Source organism: Ursus maritimus, unplaced genomic scaffold (assembly GCF_017311325.1).
Source record: "Ursus maritimus isolate PB19 unplaced genomic scaffold, ASM1731132v1 scaffold_8, whole genome shotgun sequence".
Classification (NCBI taxonomy): Eukaryota; Metazoa; Chordata; class Mammalia; order Carnivora; family Ursidae; genus Ursus; species Ursus maritimus.
This window is the reverse complement of record NW_024426996.1, coordinates 75,184,682-75,211,163: the sequence shown is the minus strand read 5'-3', so window position 1 is coordinate 75,211,163 and position 26,482 is coordinate 75,184,682. Positions and strand designations below refer to the sequence as shown.

Below are 26,482 nucleotides of genomic sequence, written 5' to 3'. Positions count from 1 at the left end.
AATTCTTCAGTGAAGACATCTGGTCCTGGGCTTTTCTTTGTTGAGAGGTTTTTGATCATTGCTTTAATTTCCTTACTGGCTATAGTTTCGTCCAGATTTTATATTTCTTCATGGTTCGGTCTTGGTAGGTTGTATGTTTCTAGTAATTTATCCGTTTCTTCTAGGTTATTCAGTTTGTTGGTATATAATTGTTCATTGTAGTCTCTTATAATCTTTTTTATTTCTGTAGCATCAGTTTTAATGTCCCCTCTTTCATTTCTAATTTCGGTTATTTGGGAACTGTCTCCTTTTTTTTTTTTTTTTTTTTTTTGGTTTGTTTATTTGCCAAGAGTTTGTCAGCCTTTTCACTGATTTTTTTTTCCTTTTGTTTTTCCATTCTCTATTTTGTTTATCTCTCCTCTAATCTTTATTATGTCCTTCTTAACTTTTTTTCGGTATTTTTAAGAGCAGTTTTAAGTTTACAGTAAAATTGAGAGGAAGGTACAGAGATTTCCCACATGTGCAGAGCCTCCCTTGTTCTCAACACCACCCACTGGGAAGGGACATTTGTTACCGTCAATGAACCTGCACTGACACAACATAATCACCCGAAGTCCATAGTTTACCTGAGGGTTCACTCTTGGTGTTATACATTCTATGGGCTCGGAAAAATGTATAATGACATTTATCCATTATTGTAATAGCTTACAGAATATTTTCACTGCCCTAAAAATTCTCTGTGCTCTGCCTATTCATCTTTCTCTTCCCCCTACCCCTTAACTACTGGTTTATTTTTTTATTTTTTTTATTTTTACTATAGTTTTGCCTTTCCCAGAATGCCATGTAGTTGGAATCATGCAGTAGGTCACCTTCGCGGATTGGCTTCCTTTACTTTGTAATATACCTTTGAGCTTCATCCATGTATTTTCACGGCTTGTAGCTCATTTCTTTTTAGCACTGAATAATATTCCATTGTCTGGAAGTACCACCATTCATTTATCAGTTTACCTATTGACAGGCATCTTGGTGGCTTCCAAGTTTTTGTAGTTAACGAATAAAGCTGCTGTAAACATCCGTGTGCAGGTTTTTTATGCAGGTACAGGTTTTCACCTCTGTCAGGTAAACGCCAAGAAGTGTGATTGCTGGATCGTATGGTAAGAGTACGCATCTGCAAAACTGTCTTCCAAAGTGGCTGTACCGTTTTGCATTCCCACCAGCAACATATGAGGGGTTCCTGTTGCTCTGGATCCTCGCCGACATTGAGCATTACCCTGTTCCAGATTTTGGCCATTCTCATAGGTGTGTAGCGGTATCTTGTTTTAATTTGCATTTCTCCTATGATATTTAATGTGAAGGATCTCTTTATACGTTTAGTTGTCATCTAGATATCAAATGTTATTTGGAGAGGTGTCCATTAGGGCCTTTCGTCCATTTTTTAGTTGGGTTTTTTACTTTCTTACTGTTGAGTTTTAAGAGTTCTTTGTATATTTTGGATGGCAGTTCTTTATCAAATGTGTCTTTTGCAAATATTTTCTCCCAGTCTGTGGCTTATCTTCTAGTTCTCTTGATAGTGTCTCCTTCTGCTAACTTTTGGTTTCATTTGTTCTCTTTCTAGTTCTTTGAGGTGTAAAGTTAGACAGTTGATTTGAGATCTTTCTCCTTTTTAAATGCAATGTGTATTGCTGTAAACTTTCCTCTTAGTACTGCTTCTGCTTCCTCCCATTAGTTTTTGTATGTTGTTTTTTGCTTTCATTTGTTTCCAGATATTTACTCAATTTTCTGAATTTTTTAAGACTTAATTTATTCATTTGAGATAGAGCGCGCGAGAGAGCGAGAGAGCACAAGCAGGGGAGCGGCAGGCAGAAGGAAAGGGAGAGCAAGGTTAAGTTCATATTTAGTCATGTTTTAATTGGAATTCTTATTGCAACGGGCCATCCATTTTATATTTTACTAACTATTTTTAAATTGCTTTCCATGGTGCTGTACTGATTCACATTCCAGCCGGTTTTTGAGAATTTTTACTTCTTCAGATCCTCACCAGCTTTGGATATTATCTGAAATATTTAATTCTAACCAATCTGTTGGGTGGAAAGTGCTATATAATTGTTATTTTGGTTAATGTTTCTCTGGCTACTATTGTGGAAGTAGCTGTCATGGGATCATGAAGCCGGGGCCACGCTGGGGGAGGCTCCTGGATAACTAACTGTCTTTGGCTTCAACAAGCCATCAGTGAGCGCAGAGGAATCGTCTAGCTTTCATTTGCGCATTTTGCTTCCGTCCATGGGCAGAGAGGAAGCCCGCTTGCCCTTCTCAGGGGGGTTTCCCACTCATTAAGCCTCTGGTCTCTCTTTAAACATTCTCTCTAAAATCTCCCTTGTGTGGGTCCATTGTCCAGTTATGGGGATGGGGACCAGAGGAACCACGTTTCCGTCTCCTGCTCTGGTCCATTAGGCTCCACGTCGTTTGTCCTTGAAGATAGCTCCATTCCATAACAGTGTCGCTTGACATCCTCTGTCAATTCCATCAATGTCCAGTTATGAGAGGAGGGCTGGACATCTTACAGGGCTAAGAGATTTCTTTTGTGTGTGAATTGCTTGTTTATATTCTTTGCTCATACTTCTGTGAAGTTGTTTAAATGCCTTTGGCTTTGTCTAACTTGCAAACATTTTAAGCTTAGGTGTAATGAATCTTTTAGTCTTTCCCTTTATAATTCATATTTGCATGTGGTTTAGGAACTCTTTTCCTATCCCCAAACCATAGAAATTATTAGAAGAAACTACGAGACTCAATTTAAAGTTTTCTTTTCACTTTAACTATTGGATCTGTGGTGAATTTATTTTTGTATATGATTTGACATAGGGACATAATTATATGTTTTTCCCATATGGTGAGCCAGTTTCCCCAGAACCACTTGATTAATCATCTGTCCTTTCCCCACGGATGCCACTTCTGTTGTTCACATGCCCATTCACTAGGTAGTCTTTGCTTGACTGGTGACCAGAATGGCCGAGAATAGAGCCCTAAGGATAAGAGCACTCAGAAATAGACTGACAAAGTATTTGTACCTCTAACGCTTGGGTTCTAGGGCCATCCTTCAACTCTTTGCTTGAACATCTCCCCTGGGCAGGTCTCCCTCCCTGCATCCTCCACACACATCCATTTCTGCCTACTAATGCAATGGTGGCACGAGGGAGAGAATTAGCAAATCTGTTATTCTGTGTTGCATGATTTTAACTGGATGTGTATCTTGCTTGCCAGACTCTTAAGCCTCAATCACAGGGATTAGGTCTTTTCATCTTTATTCTCCAAATCTAGCATGGGCTAATGCTCATATGTCAAAAATCATTCCAGAAATTTTGTCCTAAGTTTATCCTAACTATGACTTCAGAAGGACTCGAAGGCTAATAGCGCATGAAATGAACAAAATTAAACTATATTTTGAATTCCTTTCTTTAATACTCAGCTACAGAGATATTATGACATTTAATTACATATTTGCTTTCATTTATTTTAGCACAGCTATAACTCAGGAAAGTGAATGTGCTCAGCTAGAAAGAATATTAGTATAGAAAAACGGATATACAAATATAATGCTAGTCATCTATGATACAGACCATTTTATAAAAAATATGTCTATGTGTATACACACACATACATGGCAATGGGCTAAGTTTGATAGTGGGGTAAAATTTGGTTCCTCTCTGGTCATTAGCACAGAAAATTTAACTGATTTCAGCTACAATGTGGTTACTCAAACACACACCCACACACCCACATCCTCTCCCACACACGTATACCCAAGTGGGGGAATTTTCCGTTAAGTAAATTTGGAAAAATTTAAAATTTTCTGGTACAGAACTTTAAAAAAACATCTCAAATAAGCTTCATCAAAATGTCTAATGTTGGCCTCACTGACAAGCACTCAGTGATAAGTGTTCAAATGGAAATACAGTAAGATAGACTATCTTATTTGTTGGGTACTTTTTCATTGTCTGTTTCTTCTACTTAATTCACCACTATAATTCCAGCGTCCTCAAGAGTGCCTCGCAATGAATGCATATGCATTCATAGCAAGGCTATGCTCATAGCAAGTGCTCATAGCAAGGTATTACTAAAGATGAGGAATATAGAAATTGAGCTAGAATGATAGTTACTTAGTCAACAAGAAATGTCTTGAATGCATAGATGCTATAATCAGGTAAAGCTAAGATTTCACTACTCTGGCAACTAGGAATCAAGTGACACTTTTTCATTGAAAATGAAATACTAGTTGAAGAGGGATTAAACCCCTTTGGAATTTGGGCAAGCGAAACCCAAATCATTGAACTTTTTCAATTACAGATCCAATAAGCAGCTAGACACTGAATAGAATTCTGTCTGAAGATGTTGGTTCAGCCATGACTATATGACCATAAGATTTAGGCCAAGGAGACACAGGGTCCTCAATCATACAGTGGATTCAGAATACCTGTCCTGCCTTCTTTGCAGAACTGTTGTGAGAATCAAGTACAATTAAAATATGTATATTCCTATTCTTCAGTAATCTATTTATGAGCAATAAGTCCCTATTACAATCAATACAAAACCAGAGTCACTGTGACAGGCATGGAGGTGGGCCACTTGGCCTTCCCTCGAAAGAGGAACTTGCTGATGAGTGAGTTATCCGATGGCCTCCCTCTGCAGCATCTTCTGGATCTCCCATAGCATCCGAAGGTCGTGTTTTCCCGGAAAGCCTTTGGGAATGACTTACATGACATTGTATGTACTAAGACCTAGCCCTTTCTGCCTCGCGTGGGACTCTAGGAGCAGGCTTTGCTCTGGGTCATACCAGCAGGCTGGCCAGGACTCTCCCAGAGCTGCATCTCAGCTGGGTTGTTTTCTTACTCACATCTCCCTCTTTCTCGCTCTCCTCTCAGAGGGGCCGGACCACGTCACAGTCCAAAGGCTCTCCCTTTGGTAGGCTTTGGTAACATCTGAAGTCACTATGTAGATTGATTTCAACCAGAACTCACTCTCTCTCTTTTTTAAGACTTACTCCACTAAAGAGTTTTATTTATTTATGTATTTCAGTGCAGGTAAATCTGTATTTTCAAATGGTGTCTCTCCCTTTAATTTAGCTTTTCAACTTGCTGGTTACATTCCACAGGGAATGTACCTGGGAAGGTTTACTTGGATGGAGCCAGGCAAAGTGGGTAAAGATGAGGGCTCCCTTCTTACACTGAGTGAGACCACTAACCTCCTCGACCCTCTTATTCCTCATTTGTATTGTAAAATAGGAATAAAATAAAATCCTCCTAGCTTTAGGAGGGCACAGTATCAGGAAGCGTGCAATGTTCCTTCAAAGTAGCGCTAATCTGAGGATACTATCTCCTCCTTCAAAGGGAAGTCCACAATTGGAATTAAAAAATTACCTTCACTCAGACTTAGGCTTACTCCCTTACTACAAATCTGCTAATTGCATTTGTCTTAAAGCCACTCAAAAGAGTCCTGGAGACTGCGCCCACGGCCCTTTCACCTTGGAGTAAAAGCATTTCTGATTTCTGTCTTACAGGTGATATTTGCAAACACTCTCCTTTTCTGCTACATTCCTTCCCTACAACTGAGTTTCCAGGATTACAAATAAAATAGAGCTTACATTCAGCAATATCTTCAGCATAAGGAATCTCAAAAACATTGTACCTTCACAGGTCCTACCACTTCTGCAATGAAGGCAGGACCAGGTCCTTTATGATTCGGGCGTCTCACATAGATTTGTCCTGTGCTAGCTGTAAACATCCAAGCAAAGCTTCTTGTCACCTTTATTTCTTATCTGGAAGCGTGGTGACCACGTTTATAGTTTCCTCTTCAGAAAATATTTTGTAAAAGCCTGTTTTTATTTTTGCTTCTTATCAATATTTCTTCTGTGGTTTGAACTTGCAAAACCGAGATCAATTTTCCAATTTCCATCATAGAATGTTTTTCTTTTCTCGGGTCAAAGAAGTGATCCCTCAAAGCCACAGGATATCATCTTTTGAAATAAAGGCACGTATTGCATGGTGCACTGGGTGTTATACGCAACTAATGAATCATCGAACTTTACATGGAAAACCAGGGATGTACTGTATGGTGACTAACATAATATAATAAAAAATATTATTATAAAAAATGAAATAAATGAAAAGTGGGTAGAGGTATTGGAGCCAGTGAACTGCAGAGAAAACAAAACCCCGACTACCAGGGTGAGAAGCACCTGCTGAAAGGGGGGGGCCGAGTCAGGTAGCATTGCTCCCTGTGGATTCCGGTTTTGTCTCTCCCGTCAATTAGTACGATGGGAAAATACTTGTAGTGTTCGATGATGTCTTCCACTGAATTAAACTTCTGAAACACAGAAGAGAAAGTTAATGAAAATTTAAATATCTTTAGTGTCTATGGGTTAAAGTACAGAAGAAGATGCCACATTTTCCTTCGGGAAGAAGTTAACTCACTTAACATTTTGTTTTTGTTTGAATTGTGAAGGTGTGTCAGAAAGTGATTGAAAAAAAAGAAAAAGAAGTGGAAGCCAGCTCTCCAAGGATGAGGGATAAAAATGTTAGCACAGGAGAGTAAGGTGGCTGGGGAGACCAAAAGTGAGCAGCTCAAGGCTCGACCTTCACTGAGTGAGTTGGTGGGAAGGCCTGCAGTGAGATCGCCTCCCGGACGCCCCTATGTTCCAGTGAGTCCTGGGGTAATCAGAAGGAACAGAGCCGGCCACAAGGTGCTGGCAGTTCTTAGCCAATGTCACTTCCTTCCCTGGGCTTCTTGTGAAATAATGAGGTGACAGCAGATCTTTACTTTTATGTTTCTGGAGATGCACAGATGAGGGGCTGTGGCAATTGAATGGACAGTGAGATCATTTCAAATTTAGGGAATCGGGACGTGCTTTGCTGAAGATGCAGACTTGAAATGTGCTATACCTTCTGGGTGTCTAGATAAAGGGACAAGAGGGTTGAAGGATTCTAAAAGCAGAGGAAGAAGCATGAACAAAGGCAGGTGTTGAAGACATGAGGGCCCCACAGTGGTTCCGATGAGCTGAGTTTGCATGTGTCCTCAAAGGAGATCCCAGAGGGTGAGTGGGAAGAGCTTGCTCGGCCTGCCTTGTACGCTTTGAGACAATGTGGTTCCTCCCCGGCTGCAGCCCTGTGAGGTGAGCAGGGCAGGGGTAGTGGCCTTACGGAAGAGCTGAGCAAAGTGCAGCTCAGAGACGTGTCCTGACCTGCTCGGAGGTCACAGAGCCGGGGGACCAGGACCAAGCACGCAACCGGGTTTTTCTGGACACAAGCAGTCTGCTCTTTCCCTTATACAACTTGGCTATGGCTTGTGACCCTGAGTTCCAACAGACCAGGGTAGAGATGACACAGCCTGAAGGGAGGGAGCCGCCGTGGGGAAGACTTTGTTGCTGTTCTGGTATCCTGCATCCCCACTCTGCCCAGTGCCTCCCAGCACAGACACGTCTGCAGGCCTTCGGGATATCCAGCAGGGAATGGGCTTGTCCCAGTGCCTGTCCTCACCGAGATCGCATTCTGGTGTAATCTAGTGTACTTCCTATACAAGGAGATAATTTCATTTAGGGATAATGTGCTCTGAAAATCATTAACTCAGAACTCAAGAACATCACCAGGCCACCCAGGGACCTTCCCTCGGGGCTGCATGTGGCTACTGGGAGGGAACTTCTTATTCTGGGGTGGGGGGCATGAAGTTGAAATGCTAAAGACCTGTAACCGCATGCCGGTCCCGCCTTCCCACCGCTGGAGGAGGGTGTGAAGAATAAAGAGGCACCACACTGGGGGAAGGACTCGGGAAGAGGCAGGGAACAACGAGTCTCCTGACAGGGACCAGTCCCTGGATCCACTCCATTGTGGACTGAGCCCACAAGCTTCCCCGTTGTTCCCCCCACAAGCTCATCTGACTTGGCTTCTGTCTTGTCACACTAAGACAGTCCTGACTGAATCTGTGACTTGCCCCTCTGCACCTGTTACTGGATCTGGGGTCAAGGAGATAACCTATCTGTCCACCCCTAATAGGTATACGATGAATACTATTCTACCTGATGGTAAGGTCAGGTGGTTTCCCGGTCGTGTCATGGGGAAAGCAAGTGTTGAGGTAGAGAACCCGCACTTGAAGGGTCTGTGGGGACCAAGTACCTGAGTTCCAGACTAGGCTCTCCCACTCACTAGCTGTGTGACCTCGGGCAAATTTCTCACTCTCTGTTTCGGTTTCTTTATCTACCAACAGCCATGGTAAGTAATATCGGGACCGCCTCTGAGCGCCCTTGTGAGGAGGAATTGAATTGACACACATTCAGCATTTAGAAGACAGCTTGGTATACAGTGAGTGCTCCATAAATGTCCGTCATTACCATGACCTCATCCCTTTTGGGTGTGCCAAGAACACGAACAAAGAGCAATGAAATCGCTGGAGAAGTGTATAGATGATCATTGTACGGCTTTTTTGGGGGGCGGGTATTTCATTTCCAGTTATAAACTAAAAACAGAGTTTTCTTTCTCTGTTTTCATATTTGACAAAACTAAAAGTGAGTAATGAAAAGAAACTTCTCATGTGGAACTCTTCTGCGGAATTGGTTAACCCACGAGGACAGAGGAAAGCCTCTTCCCTGTTGCTCCTCTTTGGAGGGAAAACGCCTGCTTCGTCTTCTCATTCCTGTTATCTTCAGGGTGGTCTTGAAATAATGAGTACAATGTTAATTGTTTTAATAACCTGCTGCATGGATGCCATGTTACATGAAATTCTGATTTTAATAAGTGGTAGGAAGCAAGCGAGGCAGGAGGAATAAATCATTACTGTCATTTCTTATTATGCCCTTCTAGTGATAGGCCCACCACTGATACGTTATTTCCCTAAAGAGACTTTTAAAAAATATTATAATGAACCTCTTATTTTCATATTAAATGATTTTTCCGGGAGGGCAGCAAATATCATCCTAATATTAGATTTAAAATTTCTTTAAACCCTCTGTGTTTGCCCTATATGCCAACGGCAGGCAATGATTCGCTTGCCAGAAGAGTAAAGAAATCTGTTTGGGTGCACACATAGGAGTGAAAGAAGAAAAGAGAGAAACAGGCAGGGGACATGAGAAGCTGTGAGCACCTGGGTTCAGTGTTTGTCTCTACCAACTTGTCTTTAGAGTTTAATTTAGCAAGTAAATGTCTGTCGTAATTTTCAGTCACTTATCATAACCATTCGCAGGGCAAGGGAAGGTCTGATGATGGAAATTGCTCCTGTCTACGAGCTTTCACAGAAACGTTGACGCGCGTGTTTTCTGAACTCAGATGCAGGCTAATACCCGGTCACAGGTGAAGCTCTGTGGGTTGCTAATGGCAGGTGCTTCTCTTTCCAGGGCTGGTGTTCTAGCAGTTGCTAGGTATTTCCAGTCTCACCCCTGCTTAGGTGCATGCCTCGATGGGCACAGATGAGCAGGATAGGCCCTGGGCGGCAGGGACTTTGTGTCCCCAGAATGGAGCATGAAGTCTAGCATGGTGTGGGCATAAAATGAATGCTTGGCCAGTAACTGAGCAAATGGGTAGAGTCCCCAGGGATATGTCATGTCCCAATCCCAGGAATCTGTATTACTTTATATATCGAAAGAGTGGATAGTACGTCACATGACAGAAGATGGGGCAAGACCCTTAGGGTCTTTGTAGGAGGAGCGAATTCTGGGTTATCCCTAACAGCAAGGTACACGTGTACCTTTACCAGATCGAAGTACAGGGAGATTCCTTCAGAGAAGAGGAAGAGATTAGACGGAGGCAGAGATTGGGGTGATGTGGCCCATAAGCCATGGAGCCGAGGATTGCCCACTGCCACCAGAAGCTGAAAGGTCAAGGAAGCATCTTCCCTGTGTCTAGAAGCCCCGCGGACACTTCGATATCAGCTGTCTGGCTGCCAGAACCACAAGAGAAGACATTTCTGATGTTATAGGCCCCAGGGAATGAGGACACTGGGTCTTTCCTAAATCCGAATTCAGACAGGAGTTTCTGGCCACGTGGCTAACAGGATGACCCAAATACCTAAATATGCAGCAAAACGGGCCTTCCCAGGCTGATTCTTGCAGAAGTGGCTGGGTTTGCTCCCCTTCCGTGCTTGGGGAGGTGTTGGCGTGCTCGCCTTCCGGGGCCTCCTCCAGGCGTCCCCTGCCACCCCCACGTGCCGGGGAGAGCTGCACCTCACTTGTGCCCGGGGGCTCAAACCCAACGCAGGGGCTGGAATCATTTACGATGGAAATGCATACTCACTAAACACCTGCCTCTGGGTGTCCGAGTCTCTACGTGACTGTATTTACATCCCCTCTTCTGACACGTAATTACTCCCTTCAGAGAGGTGTCACTGCGTTGGATGTGTGGTTAAATTCTCAAGTTTGCAAGGCAGCCAAAAAGCCACACAAGACCAAAATTATCCTTGACAACCCTGTATCTCATTACCTTTCTCCTGCAGAGTCAAACTAAGACGCTAGTTCTTGATTGAAGCCGCAGATGAAGGAACAGCCCTGGCTGGCCCTCCGCGGAGCCTTACTGTATCGAATTCTCTCTCCCTTCTGTAAAGCTGGGAGCGTCTTCCCCCAGCAAGGCGGGGGCTCCCATGCCTGGTGATGGGCAGGGGGGAGCTGAGAGCAAGCTAGACTGTCCCAGCCTTGCACCAGCACCCGGCTTGCAAGGCAGGAAAGTGTGCAGTTGTAAAGTGTCATTTCTCACCCAGTGCCTGGTGCACAGTAAGCCTCACGAAAGTGTTAACTCTCCTTCACCCCATGTTCTGGATGGTTTTCTAGGAGGCTGGGGATTGTTTGCAATCCAAGACCATACGAGTATTTTTGCAGAATGCAAAATGAAGCCCAGCCTTGCCCTGTACCTGCTGAGACTGGGGTCTCACTACTTAACATGTGTGTCTCAGTGTCACTATCTGTTAAATGGAAATATTGGTGGTACCGTTGTCGCCGGGTTGCTAGGAGGATGAAATCGATCAACTTAATTAGTAATTGTTAATTGCACAGGATAGGTCCTGTGCACAGCAAACATGGAAGTGTTAAATAAATATAGGAAAAAGGAGACTTGCTTGGGGGGGATAACGCACGGGAGGAGAAAACTCCGGAATAACCCAAAAAGGGTTTTCTTAAAATAGGCATTTGAATCCTTAAGGGGTCCTTGGTGATGATAATTAGAGCAGCTCACCTGGAAGCTGATGGTCTAATCTGGGTGATCACAGATGGCAAGTGCTTCCCTGCTGAGGCGGGCACCGCCTGACAATCTGATGAAATGCTATTCGGATGTCATCCCAGAGTAAGAGTCGCTGTCTCTTCTTCTATGAGCAGACCAAAGTGTGGCATGCATGGGAAAAGCTGTGACCTCTTTAGGTCTGTGTCTTCACTGGTAAAAGGGGTTCAGTAATGCATCCTTCCCAGAGGTTTTTTGAGGTCCAGGTAAGAAAGCAAATGACACAGCATCTCACAGAAGCCCGGCGTGTGTCAGGGCGCGTGATTTCCACTCCCTGTGTGTCCCCCGCATTTAAAAGTCATATACAGCTTTTTTTTAAGAACATGAGCAATTCTAGGAGCTGGAAGAAGCTAGAGAAGGATAAAGGGGGACTGAGCTGGAGCGTCCACTAACCATAGGCATCTAGTTAAGGGGAACTGTACCCCAGTTATTGCAACGACTCAGGAATAAGAATGAAAATATAATGACTCACATTTCCTGTGGGCTTGCCAAGTCCCAGGCTGGCTTGGAGTGTGTTGTGTTCATTAAGTCACTAGTCTTCATCCCAAAAGGGAGAATTGGCTACTTCTCTCTAGCTTTGCCGTCATCCTCTCTTAGTGTGGCTGTATTTAGCCGATTTCTGTACTAATCTATCTGTCCACTCACGCTTTCCTTTATGCCCAGACTCTTGCAAAGGCCAGTGCCGACCACAGCTCTCCAGCTACGTGCGATTCTCAGAAAGGGCTCTGGCTCAGACATTGGGTTTAAGCTGGAGTCTTCACGCGGCAGCTGCCGGGACTTTCGAGTATGTGCCTCCCCGATGCGCTTCCGTGGCCCTCGTCGTGTTCTTCATTCTAATCTCTATCAAAGAGCAGTGGATAATTGTGAGAAAGTTCTGGTTCCATGATGCCTTTGTTTTCTCAGTCCTCCGTCATGAAGTACCACAGATGGGGCTGGATGGGGGCGCCAGCCAACAGTCCTGGAGCCTGGCAGTCCAAGATCAAGGCGTCGCAGGGTTGTTCTATCTAAGGCCTCTCTTCTCGGTGTGTAGACGGCCGTCCTCGTGCTGTGACTTTACGTCTGTGCATGTCTGTGTCCTAATCTCCTCTTCTTACAGAGACACTATACTGTTCCAGGGCCCCCACACGTGACCTCATTTTACCTTAATCTCCTCTTTAAAGACCCCAGCTCCCAATACAGTCCTATTTGGAGGTACTAGGTGTTAGGGCTTCAACATAGGAATTCGGGAGCAGTGGGGGGGACACAATTCAGCCCATAATACAGACCAACAGATACAATTGAGGTCTGGAGACGCTAAATGAGAATTACTGAATTAGAGAAGTCCAGACAAGAAAAGAACATTACATTTCAAGAAACTAAAGCCCAGAGATGTTAAGCGACTGGCCTGAGCTCACATACTTAGTAAACGGTGACACAGAACTTGACCCCTACCCTTCCCTTCCAACCTCCCTTCCTACTTCCTTTCAAGAAGAGTTGAAAGAGTAGCTTCTCCTCACCCTCTTACTTACCACTCGTGTGTCTCTAGCCATTTACATACCCTTCTGAGCCTCAGTTTCCCTACATCTAAGGTTGGAGCCATTGTTATGTCAGGGAGTTGTTGAGGGTTCATGTGAGCTGATGCAGAGAGACCAGGCCTACCACAAGCACATTCAGCGAAAATCAATCTCCGTCCTCCTTTGTCTTTATGCAGCTAGTCCCAAGTGCCTTAACTGATGGATTCTCCCACTAGCCACCTGTGAGCAGATCTGTACTGAGGACGGGCTTGCTCAACATGGCCCTGAGCGCTGTGACTGAGTTCATATTCAGTTTGCAGACACAAACCTAAGGGTTCCTGATGCCAGCAGGTGTGGAGGAGTGCCGGCTGTGGGAGTTGGTGTGGGGGCGGGGAAGGAATGGGGTGTTAACGTTAACTTGGGCTTCAGGGGAGACCTCCCGGGAGGCAGATCTGAGATGTGTCCTGCGGAGTGACTTCCCTTGAATGGACAGAGCTTCGTGGAGAGTGCACAGAATGGTCAGGATTGGCTGGAGCCCACAGGCTGAAGTGTAAGCTGGGCGGGGATGCCTGTAGAAGGGGCTGGAAGGGAATTAGTCCCACCTCCAGGGCGGCACACTTTTCTCCTCCCCCCAGCAGTCATGGGGATATGATGGATGACTTGGCCAGCATCCCTCCTTCCCCCAACATCTCCCCTTGTTGTCTTTGGTCTGGAAAAGGGAAGCTGTCAGGTTATACGCACCTCATCTCCCCTCAGTCCTGTCCCCAGGGCAAACTGCTGATTCTTCTCCAGGAAACGGATTTTCACATTGTAGACTTTGTTCCCATGAAACACCACCAGCACGTAGGGTTCTGCTCTGGATTTTGTGGAGCAGTCTCGGACCAAGAAAGTGCCGTCCTGAAACAGAAGGAAGAATGGTCTTCTCTCAGGCATGCCAGCACCCCAGCCCTGAGAATGTCAGCCGTAGTGACACTTGTGTATACCCCATTCCCATATGGCTTGCTTTTTTTTTTTTAAAGATTTTATTTGACAGAGCGAGAGAGCGAGAGAGAGCAAGCACGCACAAGCAGGGAGAGCAGCAGAGGCCAAGGGAGAAGCAGGCTCCCTCTGAGCAAGGAGCCCGATGTAGGACTCGATCCCAGGACCCTGTGATCGTGACTTGAGCCGAAGGCAGACGCGTAATCGACTGAGCCACCTAGGGGTCCCACTCACATGGCTTGCTTTTTGGCAAACCAGTTCTTCGTGCAATTTAATTCAGCAAGTATTTGAGGATCAGCATGGATAAGGGTTCTTGTTACTTTCTGAAAAGTGTACCAGATCAGATCAGGACATCTCCCTCTTCCAGATCTTCCAGCATTCCCCACTGGCCTCAGTGTCCTGCCTACAACCTTTGCATGACGCTCCAGCCTGTCTTGGGGTTTTGTTTCCCGCATCCTGGCTCCAGACAAGCCACTGTTCCCCAGAGGCACTGTCTTGCTTTTGGGCTCTCAGCTTTCGGATAGGCCCCCTCATCTGCGGGGAGTAGCCCCCCACCTCCCCTCCCGGGGGTGCTTCCTTCATCTGCCCGTGTTCGTGCATATCCTGTTCTGCCTGATGCTCGGGTGTTATGCTAGAGACAGTGGGAGCCACTGCAGGCTTTAGCAGGAGAGGCTTTTAGCATAATACACGGGGACTCTGATTGGGGAGATGTTAATATAGGGCTAGGGTCCCCTCCAAAGACATGGGGCTTCAATCATTGACAGCAGCATGCGCAGACATGGGAGGGAGGGGCTGACATAGCCTCCAACGAGGGAGAGGCAGGTGCAGGGGGAGAAAGAGGAGACAGAAGAGAGATTAAGAAGGAAACCCAGAAGCTTCAGTGTGAAGGGAGCCAAGGGAGCAGATGGAGGGTTTCCAGAAGAAGGTCAAGGCTTGAGGGCTGGTGAGAGGCAGACTGCACGGACCAGGCCCACCCCGGGGAATAGCTCAGGCTGGAGGTCTGGTCGTAAACGGCTAGGAAATCGCGTGATTCTCCTATACAGAAGCATAGCAGCAAGGCTGGTTTCGTGGCTACATTGTATCTTTTATATGATGAAAAACACTGAAAAATCTGTAACTATAATTGCATAGACTCTGTGTAGATGGTTATAAATGATCTTAGAATAGAACTAATTAGATGAGTGCAGGACTTACTATTTTTTATAGATCGATATTATATATAATAATTTATGTTTATAATTGTTACATAGAATATCTCCATATAGGCTTTATTTTCTATCTGTATATAACTATTATGCATAACTAACATTTATAGTTATAGATACAGATAATAACGGTTATACTTATAATAATACTACAAATGTATTAAGTTTGTAAATAATGCTAAGAAACTGTAGTGACGGGATAAGTCTGGTAGCTAAGGTTTACTGAGACTTGCTCTCTAGATGCTAAGCATTTTAGAGGCGCCTGGGTGGCTCAGTCGGTTAAGCGTCTGCCTTCGGCTCAGGTCATGATCTCAGGGTCCTGGGATCGAGTCCCGCATCGGGCTCCCTGCTGAATAGGGAGTCTGCTTCTCCCTCCCCCTCTGCCCCTCCCCCTCTGCCCCTCCCTCCTGCGTGTGCTCTCCTCTCTCAAATAAATAAATACAATCTTTAAAAAAAAAGATGCTAAGCATTTTACACACATTATTTCATCATGTGATGTTTACATGAAATTTGAGAAGTTATTTTATGCCCATTTTACAGGTAAGGGAAGTAGAGTCTAATTGCTTAAGCGAATCCACTAATGTATCATGGCCTAAAAGTCAAGCCCAAGTTCTTGCCCTTTAAAGGTACCAGCCTCTGAATACATTAAGTGGGATTGAGGAATTTTCTGGAACTCGTTCTACCTAAAACATTCAGCCTTAATTGAAGCCTTAAGATTCAAGCACAGAACATTGCCCAAGATCAGAAAGGGAGAGGACGCCAAGACATGGAACCAATTTTTGGATTTATCATCTTAACCTCTGCAATGAGTTTGTCACCATGAATCTGGGCAATCCTGCAATTTAAATGAAATTATCTTTCATTAATTGGAAACATGTTTTGACAAAACTGAGGCAAAAAGAATAGGAAAAAATGAAGTCATGCCACTGAGATGCTGTTTTCTCAGTGCTTTGTGGGAGGAGGCAGAAACAGGCACACAGCGCTGGGGAGCGGGGGGAAGGGGCCTTGACTGAGTGCCCAAATGCTGCTGGAGGGACATTATGTGATGTATACATTGCTCTTCTAGCACCTTCCACACAGTGGCTGCTGGAGGCAGGCCTGCTAAAGTAATTTTTCTGTTGGCGAACAGGCTCAGAGAGTGCTGTGGCTCATTGGGTACTGAGTAGCCAGGAGCAGGAGGCAAGGTTGGAGCTGGCGCCCTGTTCCCCTGTCTAGCCAGCAGAGGTCAGCTCAGGTGGGATTCCCTGGCGAGGGGGCGGGGAGGGCCCTGCAGGCAAGGCCCCTACGGCTCCCCGCTGGAAAGTGAAGAACTGTGATGGCTACGAGAGGCAGCTGTGGTGTGGTGAAAAGAGCACTGATCTTGAATATGGGCTCTGCCACTTCTTCCACTTTACAACTGAGACCTTGATTTAGCCTCAGGTTCCTCATCTAGAAAATGAGATCGTTCCTTCCATTGACTTCTAGGATGGTCAAGACACTTTGTGAGCAACTGTGTTGATTTCCTACAGCTGCCAGAACAAACCACCATGAACTCCGTGGACTAACACACGGATTTATCCTCCTACGGGTCTGGAGGCTGAGTTCTGATAAGGGTTTGACCGGGCTAAAATCAAGGGGTCACAGGGCTGGGTTCCTTCTGGAGGCCCGCGGCAAGGATGCATTTCTTTGCCTTGTTTGGCTTCCAGAGGCCGCCAGGGGTCCTTGACTTATAGCCCCCACATCTGGGTGACATTCCTGCCTTCCTTTTATAAGAGTTCTTGTGATTATATTGAATCCACTCAGATAATACAAGATACTGTCTCCATCTCAAGATTCCTAATTTAATCACACATGCAAAGCCCTTTATCGGACTAAGGTGGCCTATTCACAAGGTCTGGGGATGAGGATGTGGGTTTCTTGTCAGGGGGTATTATTCAATTTACCCTAGAAACTCACATGTAATTTTATCTTATTTAATTTTACAACATCAGTTCCAAGGGCTACATTTATTTTAATTTATTAGGGACCTATCATTTATTCACCCATTTACTAATTAACTCATCCATTTTTGTATGTCCTCATTCAATAATAAACATTGCACTGTTTAGTTGAGGAGAGGTTTTGATGCTCCAATAGTCTTTAGAACCTTTCTCTCACTTGTGAGCGATTTCTCACAGCCTAGTAGAGCTCTCTGCTCGTAGTAGAATCGTTATTTAATAGCTATTTGCTGTTTGTGATGGTGGTTTTAGTAGTCATTTGATCTGATCCCAAGTATTTCAATTCTTTTCTCCTTTCTGTCAAATGGTAGATTTGTCCTTCCCCACCCCTTCGGAAGTTAGGCCTGGCCACGTGAATCACTTTGGCCAATGAAATGTGAGGAGAAATGAGAGTTACTTTGGAGAGGATGTGGTAAGAGCCAGTGCGTGATTGGTGTGAGCACACACGGAGACACAGTCTCTACCATCCTAGGTCTAAGGACCCAAACCTTTCTAGCCCATAGAGCGCAAGCAAGAAGGTTTTGCTATGCTAAGCAACTGAGATCTTGGGGTAGTTACTACAGAAACCTATCATATTCTGACTATGACAGCATTCAGGATCCCCACACCTTTCCTGAAGACAGGAGACATAAAGACCCGCCTGTACTTTGGGCAGACCCTTAGCAATGGGATGAACTTGGAAGAAAGCAGAAGGAAGGCATCCTCCATGGTGACCTCCATTCAGACCCCAGCTTCCACATCTGGTCTCCAAAATAGTTCCTTAGGGTCGATTTTACTGCTTTCATTTAATCATTAAAGAAACCTAAACTTAAAGATATTTTTAAAAATTCAATTAGCCAACATATAGTACATCATTAGTTTCAGATGTAGTGTTCAATAATTCATCAGTTGCGTATAACACCCAGTGCTCATCACATCACGTGCCCTCCTTAAAGATATTTTGGAAGAAGAGCAAGTCAAGTGACACAGCCAAGTTCCCCTTTTAATGACAACCTCCCGAGCACCGAGAGATACAGGCTGGGGCATCAAAGCACACTGCTTGGTACGTGCTGGGTCCTGTGGGCAGAAAACCGTAAGACAGCTGCGGACGGGGCAAAGTGGGCCCTCTAGAAGGTGTTACCTTGTTCTCCTTCCTTAATGCCTCTTCCACTGCCTGGCGACTGTGTTCTCCGATATACCAGTCATTCTGTTGGACACCCTGCGGCGCGGGTAAATGATGAATATTTTAGGGTCAAAAAGAAGTACTAATTTTAATCAATTAATTAACTAAAGCGTGTTTTTGTTCCACTAGGGTCCAACCACAGTTGGATTTATAGTGAATACGCAGTACAAAAATTCCATCCCTGGATCTGGAAACGGACACAGGACAAGTCACTAACTGCAGTTTAGGGATTATAGGAAACTGTCACGACAGAGTCTGTCTGTCATTGAAAGTAACCAGAGGTTTCACTCCCATCTATTGAGAAAGGCCCTTTGGCACCATGCTCAACATGGGTAATAAGCCCTTTTTCTACCAGTGCTTTCTGAATCTGCACCTGCTGAAGCTAAGGTGGGAGGTGTATTGTTTGCAAAGCCAGTGTGGCCCCAGTCCTTGTAAATGGGGGGGGGGGTGCAGATCAAGAACATCTTTATAGCACTGTGTGAAGTCCCATGTGGTGGAATTGGAATTCGAACCCTGGTCCGCCTGGCTTTCTCCCTGTCCCATGATACCCTATTATACCAATGATCTATTTTGATGATAAAATCCACCGTAACAGAAGAAAGGGCAGTCAGGGAGATGTACCGTGAATCTACAATTCCTTTACTGGATTCCAAGGGTGCTAACATTAAACAATAACCTGTGTGAGTCCAACCTCTCCAAGGCCATTCTTCATTCATTGTCCAGTCCACCCCCGTAATAATCCTGTGAGGCAGGCACGTCAGGACAGTGCAGGCGCAGGGAGTCAGCATCTGTCACATGGCTGGCAAGAGCTCAGTATGGGACAGCAGGTCTTCGTTCTCTCCGTCTGCGGCTCTGGTCCTCCCAGTGCACACCTGATGCTTCCAGCAGTGGGTACACCCCCAAGCATGTGTGAGCGCCATTGGGAGACGCATGAGCTAACTCCAGCCTACGTTTGCAGCCTCACTGGCTGCCACCCTCCAGTCTGAGGACGTGGGTCCGGCCAGCCAGATGTCCTTGCTGTTCTCTGGACATGCATAGATAGCTTCAGGGCTTGGCGTGAGATAGCCCTGCTGCCTAGAAACCCCCTCACACCTCACCCTTTCCTCCCGCCTGGCTCTGCCATTCTCTTTCATCTAGTCGGGGTTCAAAGTCATCTCTTATTTAAGACCCCCTTTGAATAAATTCCTCTGCCTAGTCCCTACCCCCTTGGGAAGGTCCAGAGGCAGGACCAGCTCTGCTCTACTCCTGCAAAGCCATGTAACAGGTTCCAGAAACAAAGGAGCCTCAGAGCCCCATCTCCCTCAGAAGTCGGAGCTCTCAGAGCTCAGGGTGGTCTGCTGCTTCTGGACGGTCTCTCAGATAGTCCAGGGGCTTGGCAGGGCTGAGTCATGGCGCATTTCAGCTATTCTGACTTTATTTACTTGTTCAAACTGGAAGACACTTAGAGATTTTATAGTCCTGTGTTTCTCCAGGTGTGGTCATGAGTGCCGGCAGGTGAGTTTAGGTGGTACTCAGACACAGCATTAAATAACTCTGAATTACCTGGGGGAGAAAGAGCCCCCTTTCAGTTCTCTGTCTAGCCCTTTGAATAATTCAAGAGCAATGTTTCATTTTTGTTCTAGTATGTCCTTACTATCTCTCTGGCATGTCTAATCTCTCCTGCAACAGAAGAATAGTCCTTATGCTTACAGCCATTAGTGAGTGGTGGGATCTTGCTACAATTTAATGGCCTTGCTTTGTTTGAGTTAAAGTGACTTAAAAAGGTTTGAGTTAAAGTGACTTAAAAAGTGACTTAAAAAGACTAAAAAAAATATATGACACTGAGTACATTCTCCTGGTTTTGCAATCCTCACCACTGTCCATCTCCAAAACTTTGTCATCATGCCAAACTGAAATTGTAGACACGTGAAACAGATCCCCGTTCCCCATTTCCCAGACCCTGGCCACCACCATTCTACTCTGTCTCTAGGAATTTGCCAGTTCTACTCTCATGTAATCGGAATCATGGATTTGTCCTTTTGTGTTTGGCTTATTTCACTTAGCAAAATGTTTTCATCAAGTTTCATCAGTGTTGTGGCATGTATGAGGATTTCATTTTTTTTGGAGCCAAGGAAAAGCTATCTGTCTGTCTGTCTGTCTGTCTATGTATCTATGTATCTATGTATGTACATATCTATCTATCTATCTATCTATCTATCTATCTATCTATCTATCTATCTATCTCATGGGCATTTGGGTTGTTTCCACCAGCCTTGGCATTCTTGTGAAAAACGCTGCTATGAACATGGGTGTACAAATACCCGTATGAGTGCCTGCCTTTGGTTCTTTGGGGCACATATACTCAGAAGTGGATTGTTGCAAATAGTTTGAAGGTTATTTCCTATCTATGGCACGTAGTACTGGTTTTCTCTTTAGAACAGTGATACGAAGTGAAAAAAAAAAGAGTCAGAATATTAATAAGTAAACATTATTATTGATAGTACAAGGGTAGGTCACACATCATAAGGTGCACTGAAATTGTTGACATCAGGGAACTGCTGATTTAGTGTGAGCCTCTCCCATGCCTGTGAGGGATCCAGGTTCTAGGAGGGGCCTGATTTTGGAGAGACACCTGGTTAAAACTCAGGAATTTCAGTGCTCATGAGGGAGATGACAGAGGGAAAGGAAGCAGGGTACATAAAAAGGGACAATAATAGAAGTACGTGCAAAAGTTTCCCAAAGTCTAACTTAAGACTATGAGACGTCTTTTAGAATTAAGGTAGACATTAATATAAGGACAGCAAAAGACCTTTAGGCTACTGCAGGGATTATAGGACTGGACCAGAGGTATCTTATATGTTCTGCTTCTGCTTAAAACCCTTTGCAAGTTCCATAGCAGGACCCCAAGCATATGAGGGTATGGAATGGAGACCCAGAAGGAGCATATTCCTCTGTGCCTTATAGTGAAAGACTTTAATAAGCAATGTTATAACGTAATGGAGAGAAGGGCATGGAAACTACAAAGAAAGTTTTGACACCCACCCTCCCCCATAGAAAATGTAAGTGCAACATGGTCCAAGAAGATCATTGGGATGGGGGAATATTTTAGAAAGAGACCAGGAAATAGATGAAGGGCAAATAAGAGTACATCTGTTACCCGTTAACATCTCTCCCTGCTCTACGTCTCCTCTGGGAGACCATATCCTCTAGCACATTGTGTGGCATATAATAAGTGCTCAGTAAAATATTTGTTGGACTGTTCAAATGAAATGAGTATGTGATAGGTGGATCTTTTATTGGCAAAATAATTGCAATATATAAATCCTTGTTGGCTTTAAAGATTATTGAACAGCTAGTGAATATAAAACACAGGCCTTGATCTCAATTTTTTTTTTGATTAATTAAAGCCAGTTGGAGAATTTGAGAATATGCAAATTAAAGACTGGTAAAAGAGCTATATAAAATATAGCAAAACACTGTAAACAATATTAAAAACCAGTAATATGTAGCCAGAAGGGGAAAAAAAAAATAAAGCCCATCACGATGATCTCCTCCTAGGCATTGTTCAGTAACGCTCTCTGTAGATGCTAACTTCATCTAGACACTGAAGAGAAGCATTTGTTTTACCTTTTCATCAGACCTTGTGGGGAAAGGCTTTCTCCAGCTTGTGTTTTTATAGTGCAGTACATTTTCCTGAGGGCTGAAGCGGGCCGGAGACTGACATCTTTGGGGAGGATGAAACTGCATTGTTTCTTTATGATCTGGGGAAAAGGAAATTCACATATAAATATGATTTTGTTGCTGTCTCAGATTACCTCCCTCCGACGAGGAGCTGGAACTCATTGCTCCTTCCTGTGTCTGGGACAGCCTCCTTGGTCCACACTGCTGTCATCTCATTCTGGACAGCAGTCTCCTCTGGATTTTTCTCTTTCTTCAGCTTTTGCCTCTTTCTCTCTAGGGCGTCTGGAATAATCTTAACAAGATATAATTCTGACTTTCTATTCCACCTGGTAAAAATCCTTCCATGATTTCTTTTACACCTGAAAGAAAATCCAAATGTTTTACTTCTGTCAATAAGGCCTGGAATAATCTTATCTATCTATCCATCCATCCCACATGGTCTACTCTGTTCTGGTCATAATGAACTCTGTTCAGTTTCTTAAACAAGCCAAGCTTGTTCTCAACTTAGAAAACATTACTTTTTTAACTTGAAAGAATAACTTTTTGTTTTAATGGAATATCACTTTTTTAACCTAAAGGAATGACTAGCAGATAAATTATGGTTATTCGGACTTGAGTAGTTGGCTGATATTTTATTAAAAATGAACAAAGTAAGCCTGTCACTTTGTGGAAAACAACTGGCAGTACTTGTTGCCAATTATAAAATTAGATTTTTCTAGTGCAAACTGGAATTTGGAAAAACTTGTATCTACCACCATTACATAATAGCACACTTTTCTGATGAAACTGGTGGTGTTATTTGCAAATGTAATTAAAAAAATATTATAAAATGTGTTAACATTGGAAAGATCTGCTCAGGTCTGTGACTAATATTCCAAGTGACCAATGCACGATGTTACAAAACCATGCCTGGTTCTTTAAAAGAGCAAGATAGACAATGGACTTTAAAGTAACAGAATACACAGAATGTACTGTATGGTGACTAACAAGATATAATAATAAAAAAAATTAAAAAAAGTAACAGAATACAAAAAGTTCATTGAAGGGGTTTAATGTTTACAAGGAACCTAAATTTTAAGATACTACCATTTGTCAAGTTTGGACATGGTGTTTTCTCTTTATATTCAATGAAAATAGCAGATTTCCACCGCATGTCATTCTAATAAACACTAATAAAGGATGAAATCAAGGCCACAAGGAAGGACTGAAGTGTTAGGAGAAATACTAAGCAAAGATATTTGTAAATATGTTAGTAATCTTAAGTAAGGATTAACTGTATAAAAATCATAAAGCCTTGAGACTATGAAGACAGTATCAACGTAGAATACTGGACAGTGATAACAACATGGAAGAAAGGTGATTAGTATGAAGGCAGAATTATAAGCTATACAGTCTTAATTCAGTCTAAAAAATATAACTAAAATTATGGTGCTAGTTAGTAGCTGAACAAGAACTTCGAAAGAGTGGGGTACTTTTGACAGTACACTTTGAAACACAATACTAATAGCAAATATTTACATGTCAGTTCCTGTAGCATTTAGGTTATATGTTTTATTTCTGCTTCTTGTCATCAAAAAGCTGAATTTTTCTCTAAATTTACTAAGAAGAACGGAGTACTCCTGAAACATTTTACGTTCTATTTTAATGGTTCCAAGGATTGTGGCTTTTAATGTGGAGCCTAAGAATGTTTGTTATGTGTACCTAAATGTTTGTTGAAAAATGTTGGGTAGCTTAAAGTTTAAATCACATTCATCATAGTAAGTTAATTTCACCTACCAGTTTGTGACCTTAAAAATAGGAATTACGATAAAGACGTCTCTGATTGTCAAATTTTATAAGTAAAGGAGCTTAATTTTCAAACAGTGCTGAATCCCTGCCATCAGAATTAGGGCATTCTGAGTTTCTTAGTTATGTGCAAATATAATGACACCTAAGTATAATGATAAAGTTATCACTAATGGGTTGGAGACTATATACTAGGCAAGTCCTAACCAAAAGAAAGCTAGGAGAGCTCTTATAGTATTTCTTTCTTTTTTTTTTTTTAAATAGATTTTATTTATTTATTTGACAGAGAGAGAGACAGCCAGCGAGAGAGGGAACACAAGCAGGGGGAGTGGGAGAGCAAGAAGCAGGCTCCCAGCGGAGGAGCCCGATGTGGGACCTGATCCCAGGATCCCGGGATCACGCCCTGGGCCAAAGGCAGACGCTTAACGACTGAGCCACCCAGACGCCCCTCTTATAGTATTTCTAAAAATACTTTAAAAACTTTAAATTATAGTGAAACAGTACATAGAGACTTACTACTGAAATGGCCATCGCTATCTTTTCAACATGGATTGACACTGTAAGAGTGTACTTGAGAAAAGAAAATAACCATTATCAGTATATTCGATTACGTGGTTTGTGTAGTTTACATCATAGCGTTCAGTGATTATGAATTTTTCATTATATTGTGGCAACTGATTTATTATATTTCAACTCTCAGTGCCTTGCTTGAATATTTAAAAAGTCCGACTTGAAAAAGAGCATTTGGAAACAGGTATGTGCATTGGCAGTCTGTGCAGAGACTGAGTTAAATAGAACAAAACAGCAAATAGAACACCTTCGCTGTGCTGCTTTCCCCCGAAGGCCCTTTGGATCTTTGTTTAATGAGTGAATGAAATTCTGAGCATATAATCCGTTGCAAATATTTAACTGATTTTGTTCTAGAATAATGGCAGCTAATCTTTGGAAATTTTATATATATATTACATATTATAATATTAAGTATATATTATATGTTTTATATATACACGCGTATATGTATACAGATACACATATATACATATATAAATATATTTATATTTACATATATAAATATATATAAATGAAATAGGACTCCCCTCCCCATGAAATAGGACTGTCCTACTTGGAGAACAGAGGGTCACATTAATGAAGAGATTGACACGGAGTAAGTAGAAGAACACCATGGGGAGGACTGTGTAGGTGGTCAATAAAATTTGAGGCAGGGTAGCCTAATAAAAAAGGCATGGGTTGTAGAATCATATTGATATCAGTAATTACTAATATTTCAAAATTCTTCTGTATATAAAGCTGTTAGCCTGGTGTTTGACCTGTACTGATCACTCAGAAAACATACTGTTTATGTTGTTAATATTATAAGAGAAACACAGTTTTAGGCTTTTCTTTTGTAAATTATATAAAAGCATTTTATTTTAAGTAGGTATCCATACATATTTATTGGCAAATTTTAATTTACTCTTACATGCAATTTAAAAAGTAATTTTATAAGATAAGAGCCATATCTTTTAAAGAATATTTATAAAATACTGATAGAAAAAGAAAACATCAGAAAACAAAAATTTAAAACAAAAAAGAACACAGGTCATCCACAGTCCCAAGCTTAGAGAATAATGTTGTTATAATTTTGGAGTAGAGCTAAACCTTTCTGGACCCTCTTCCAATATATCAAAACAATTTTTTTTTTGTCTTGCTATCCATTTGCTTAGACTCTGATGCGGTGATGAAACATGTATTTGGTTGTAGTCAGCTTCTAACAGCAGCTCCTAAAGCCTTTGGAATATCCTAAGTGATAAGAATGATACAGGTACTTTAATATGTATAACAGACCCCTTTCAACCACACCTGAGTCTATGTTAGTGAGGTGACTTTCTGAAAGTGCCTAAGGATGGGGCCTGGTTGACAGGTGAACCAGCCTTGGGACTGGAGGGTTGGAAATTTTAGTCCACCTCCTTGACCTAGGGAAGGGGAGAGGGGCTGGAGATTGAATCAGTCACCAATGGTCAATAATTTCATCAGTACTGACTATGTAATGAAGCCTCTCCCAAACCCCAGTGGGGTTCAGAGAGCTTCTGGGTTGGTGAACCAGAATGCTTCCATGTGCCATCACATTTTATTAAAATGTGTCAATTGCCTTTTATGTGTCACACGACTGTGTGTGTGTGTAACTCCGTGAGTTAATATTATTATTTGGATTTTATGGATGGAGGGAGGGTGAGGATCCAAGAATGAACTTGCTCAAGGTGACCCTNNNGCAGGGAAAGAGGCAGCCCTGGGACTTAGGTCAGTAGAACCCTTAGTCCTTCCACTGTATCCCATGGGGTCTGCTTCCTCCAGCTCTAAGCCCTCTTGTGGCTCAACAGAAAGCGACTGCAGGATTAGACCTGAACGCAGAATCTCCACAGCGTATGGAGTGAAGAAAGAAATGCTGAAGAACTCAATAGATTTGTTTGAACGAAGTAATACTAATAATATGAAACCCCACCACCAATAGGAATATAATGCTATATTTATATGCTGCTATAGACCTCTCTGCAGACAGCTAGCCTATATTTATCTTTATAATCAATTAGTAAGAGGAGTCAATTTGATTTTCTTCACTTGACAGACTTAAGATAAATCTATTTTACATCCAAAGGATTGGCAAAAACTAAAAGTTTGTCAAAAACAACCATTGGAGATGATGGGGAACAAGGAGGACTCCTAAGCTGTTGGTGACACGAATATGTCTGCTTTGGAAAATGCATCTAGAACAATCAAAGAGAGGCATAGCCTCCACCCCAGAGATCTCACTCTTAGAGAAGTTACCGTGTCGCGTACGTGGGAAGGCTGCTACAGTATTGTTCATAACACCATCATGTTCATTAAGAAGAAAACTCTGGAAACCACGTAAGTAATCATATTGAATTAAGGATAAAAATTGTGATATTAACATAACGGAATACTATTAGGAATGAAAATGAGCTAATTACACCTCCGTGCATCAGCT

The 26,482-nt window shown here is 43.0% G+C and overlaps 1 protein-coding gene across 1 annotated transcript in view; it reads right to left on the bottom strand.

The window, feature by feature from the left end:
- Positions 1–3,325: 3,325 nt before the first annotated feature.
- The window catches only part of CLNK (cytokine dependent hematopoietic cell linker), a 154,509-nt gene continuing 131,352 nt past the window's right edge, over positions 3,326–26,482 (bottom strand). The window contains exons 16-19 of the mRNA XM_040625287.1: positions 21,640–21,773; positions 17,992–18,069; positions 13,454–13,609; positions 3,326–6,336 (exon numbers count right to left, since the gene is read on the bottom strand). Of these exons, the coding sequence (XP_040481221.1) occupies positions 6,190–6,336; positions 13,454–13,609; positions 17,992–18,069; positions 21,640–21,773 (515 nt within the window). The 3' untranslated portion in view covers positions 3,326–6,189. The remainder of the gene's footprint in view (positions 6,337–13,453; positions 13,610–17,991; positions 18,070–21,639; positions 21,774–26,482) is intronic.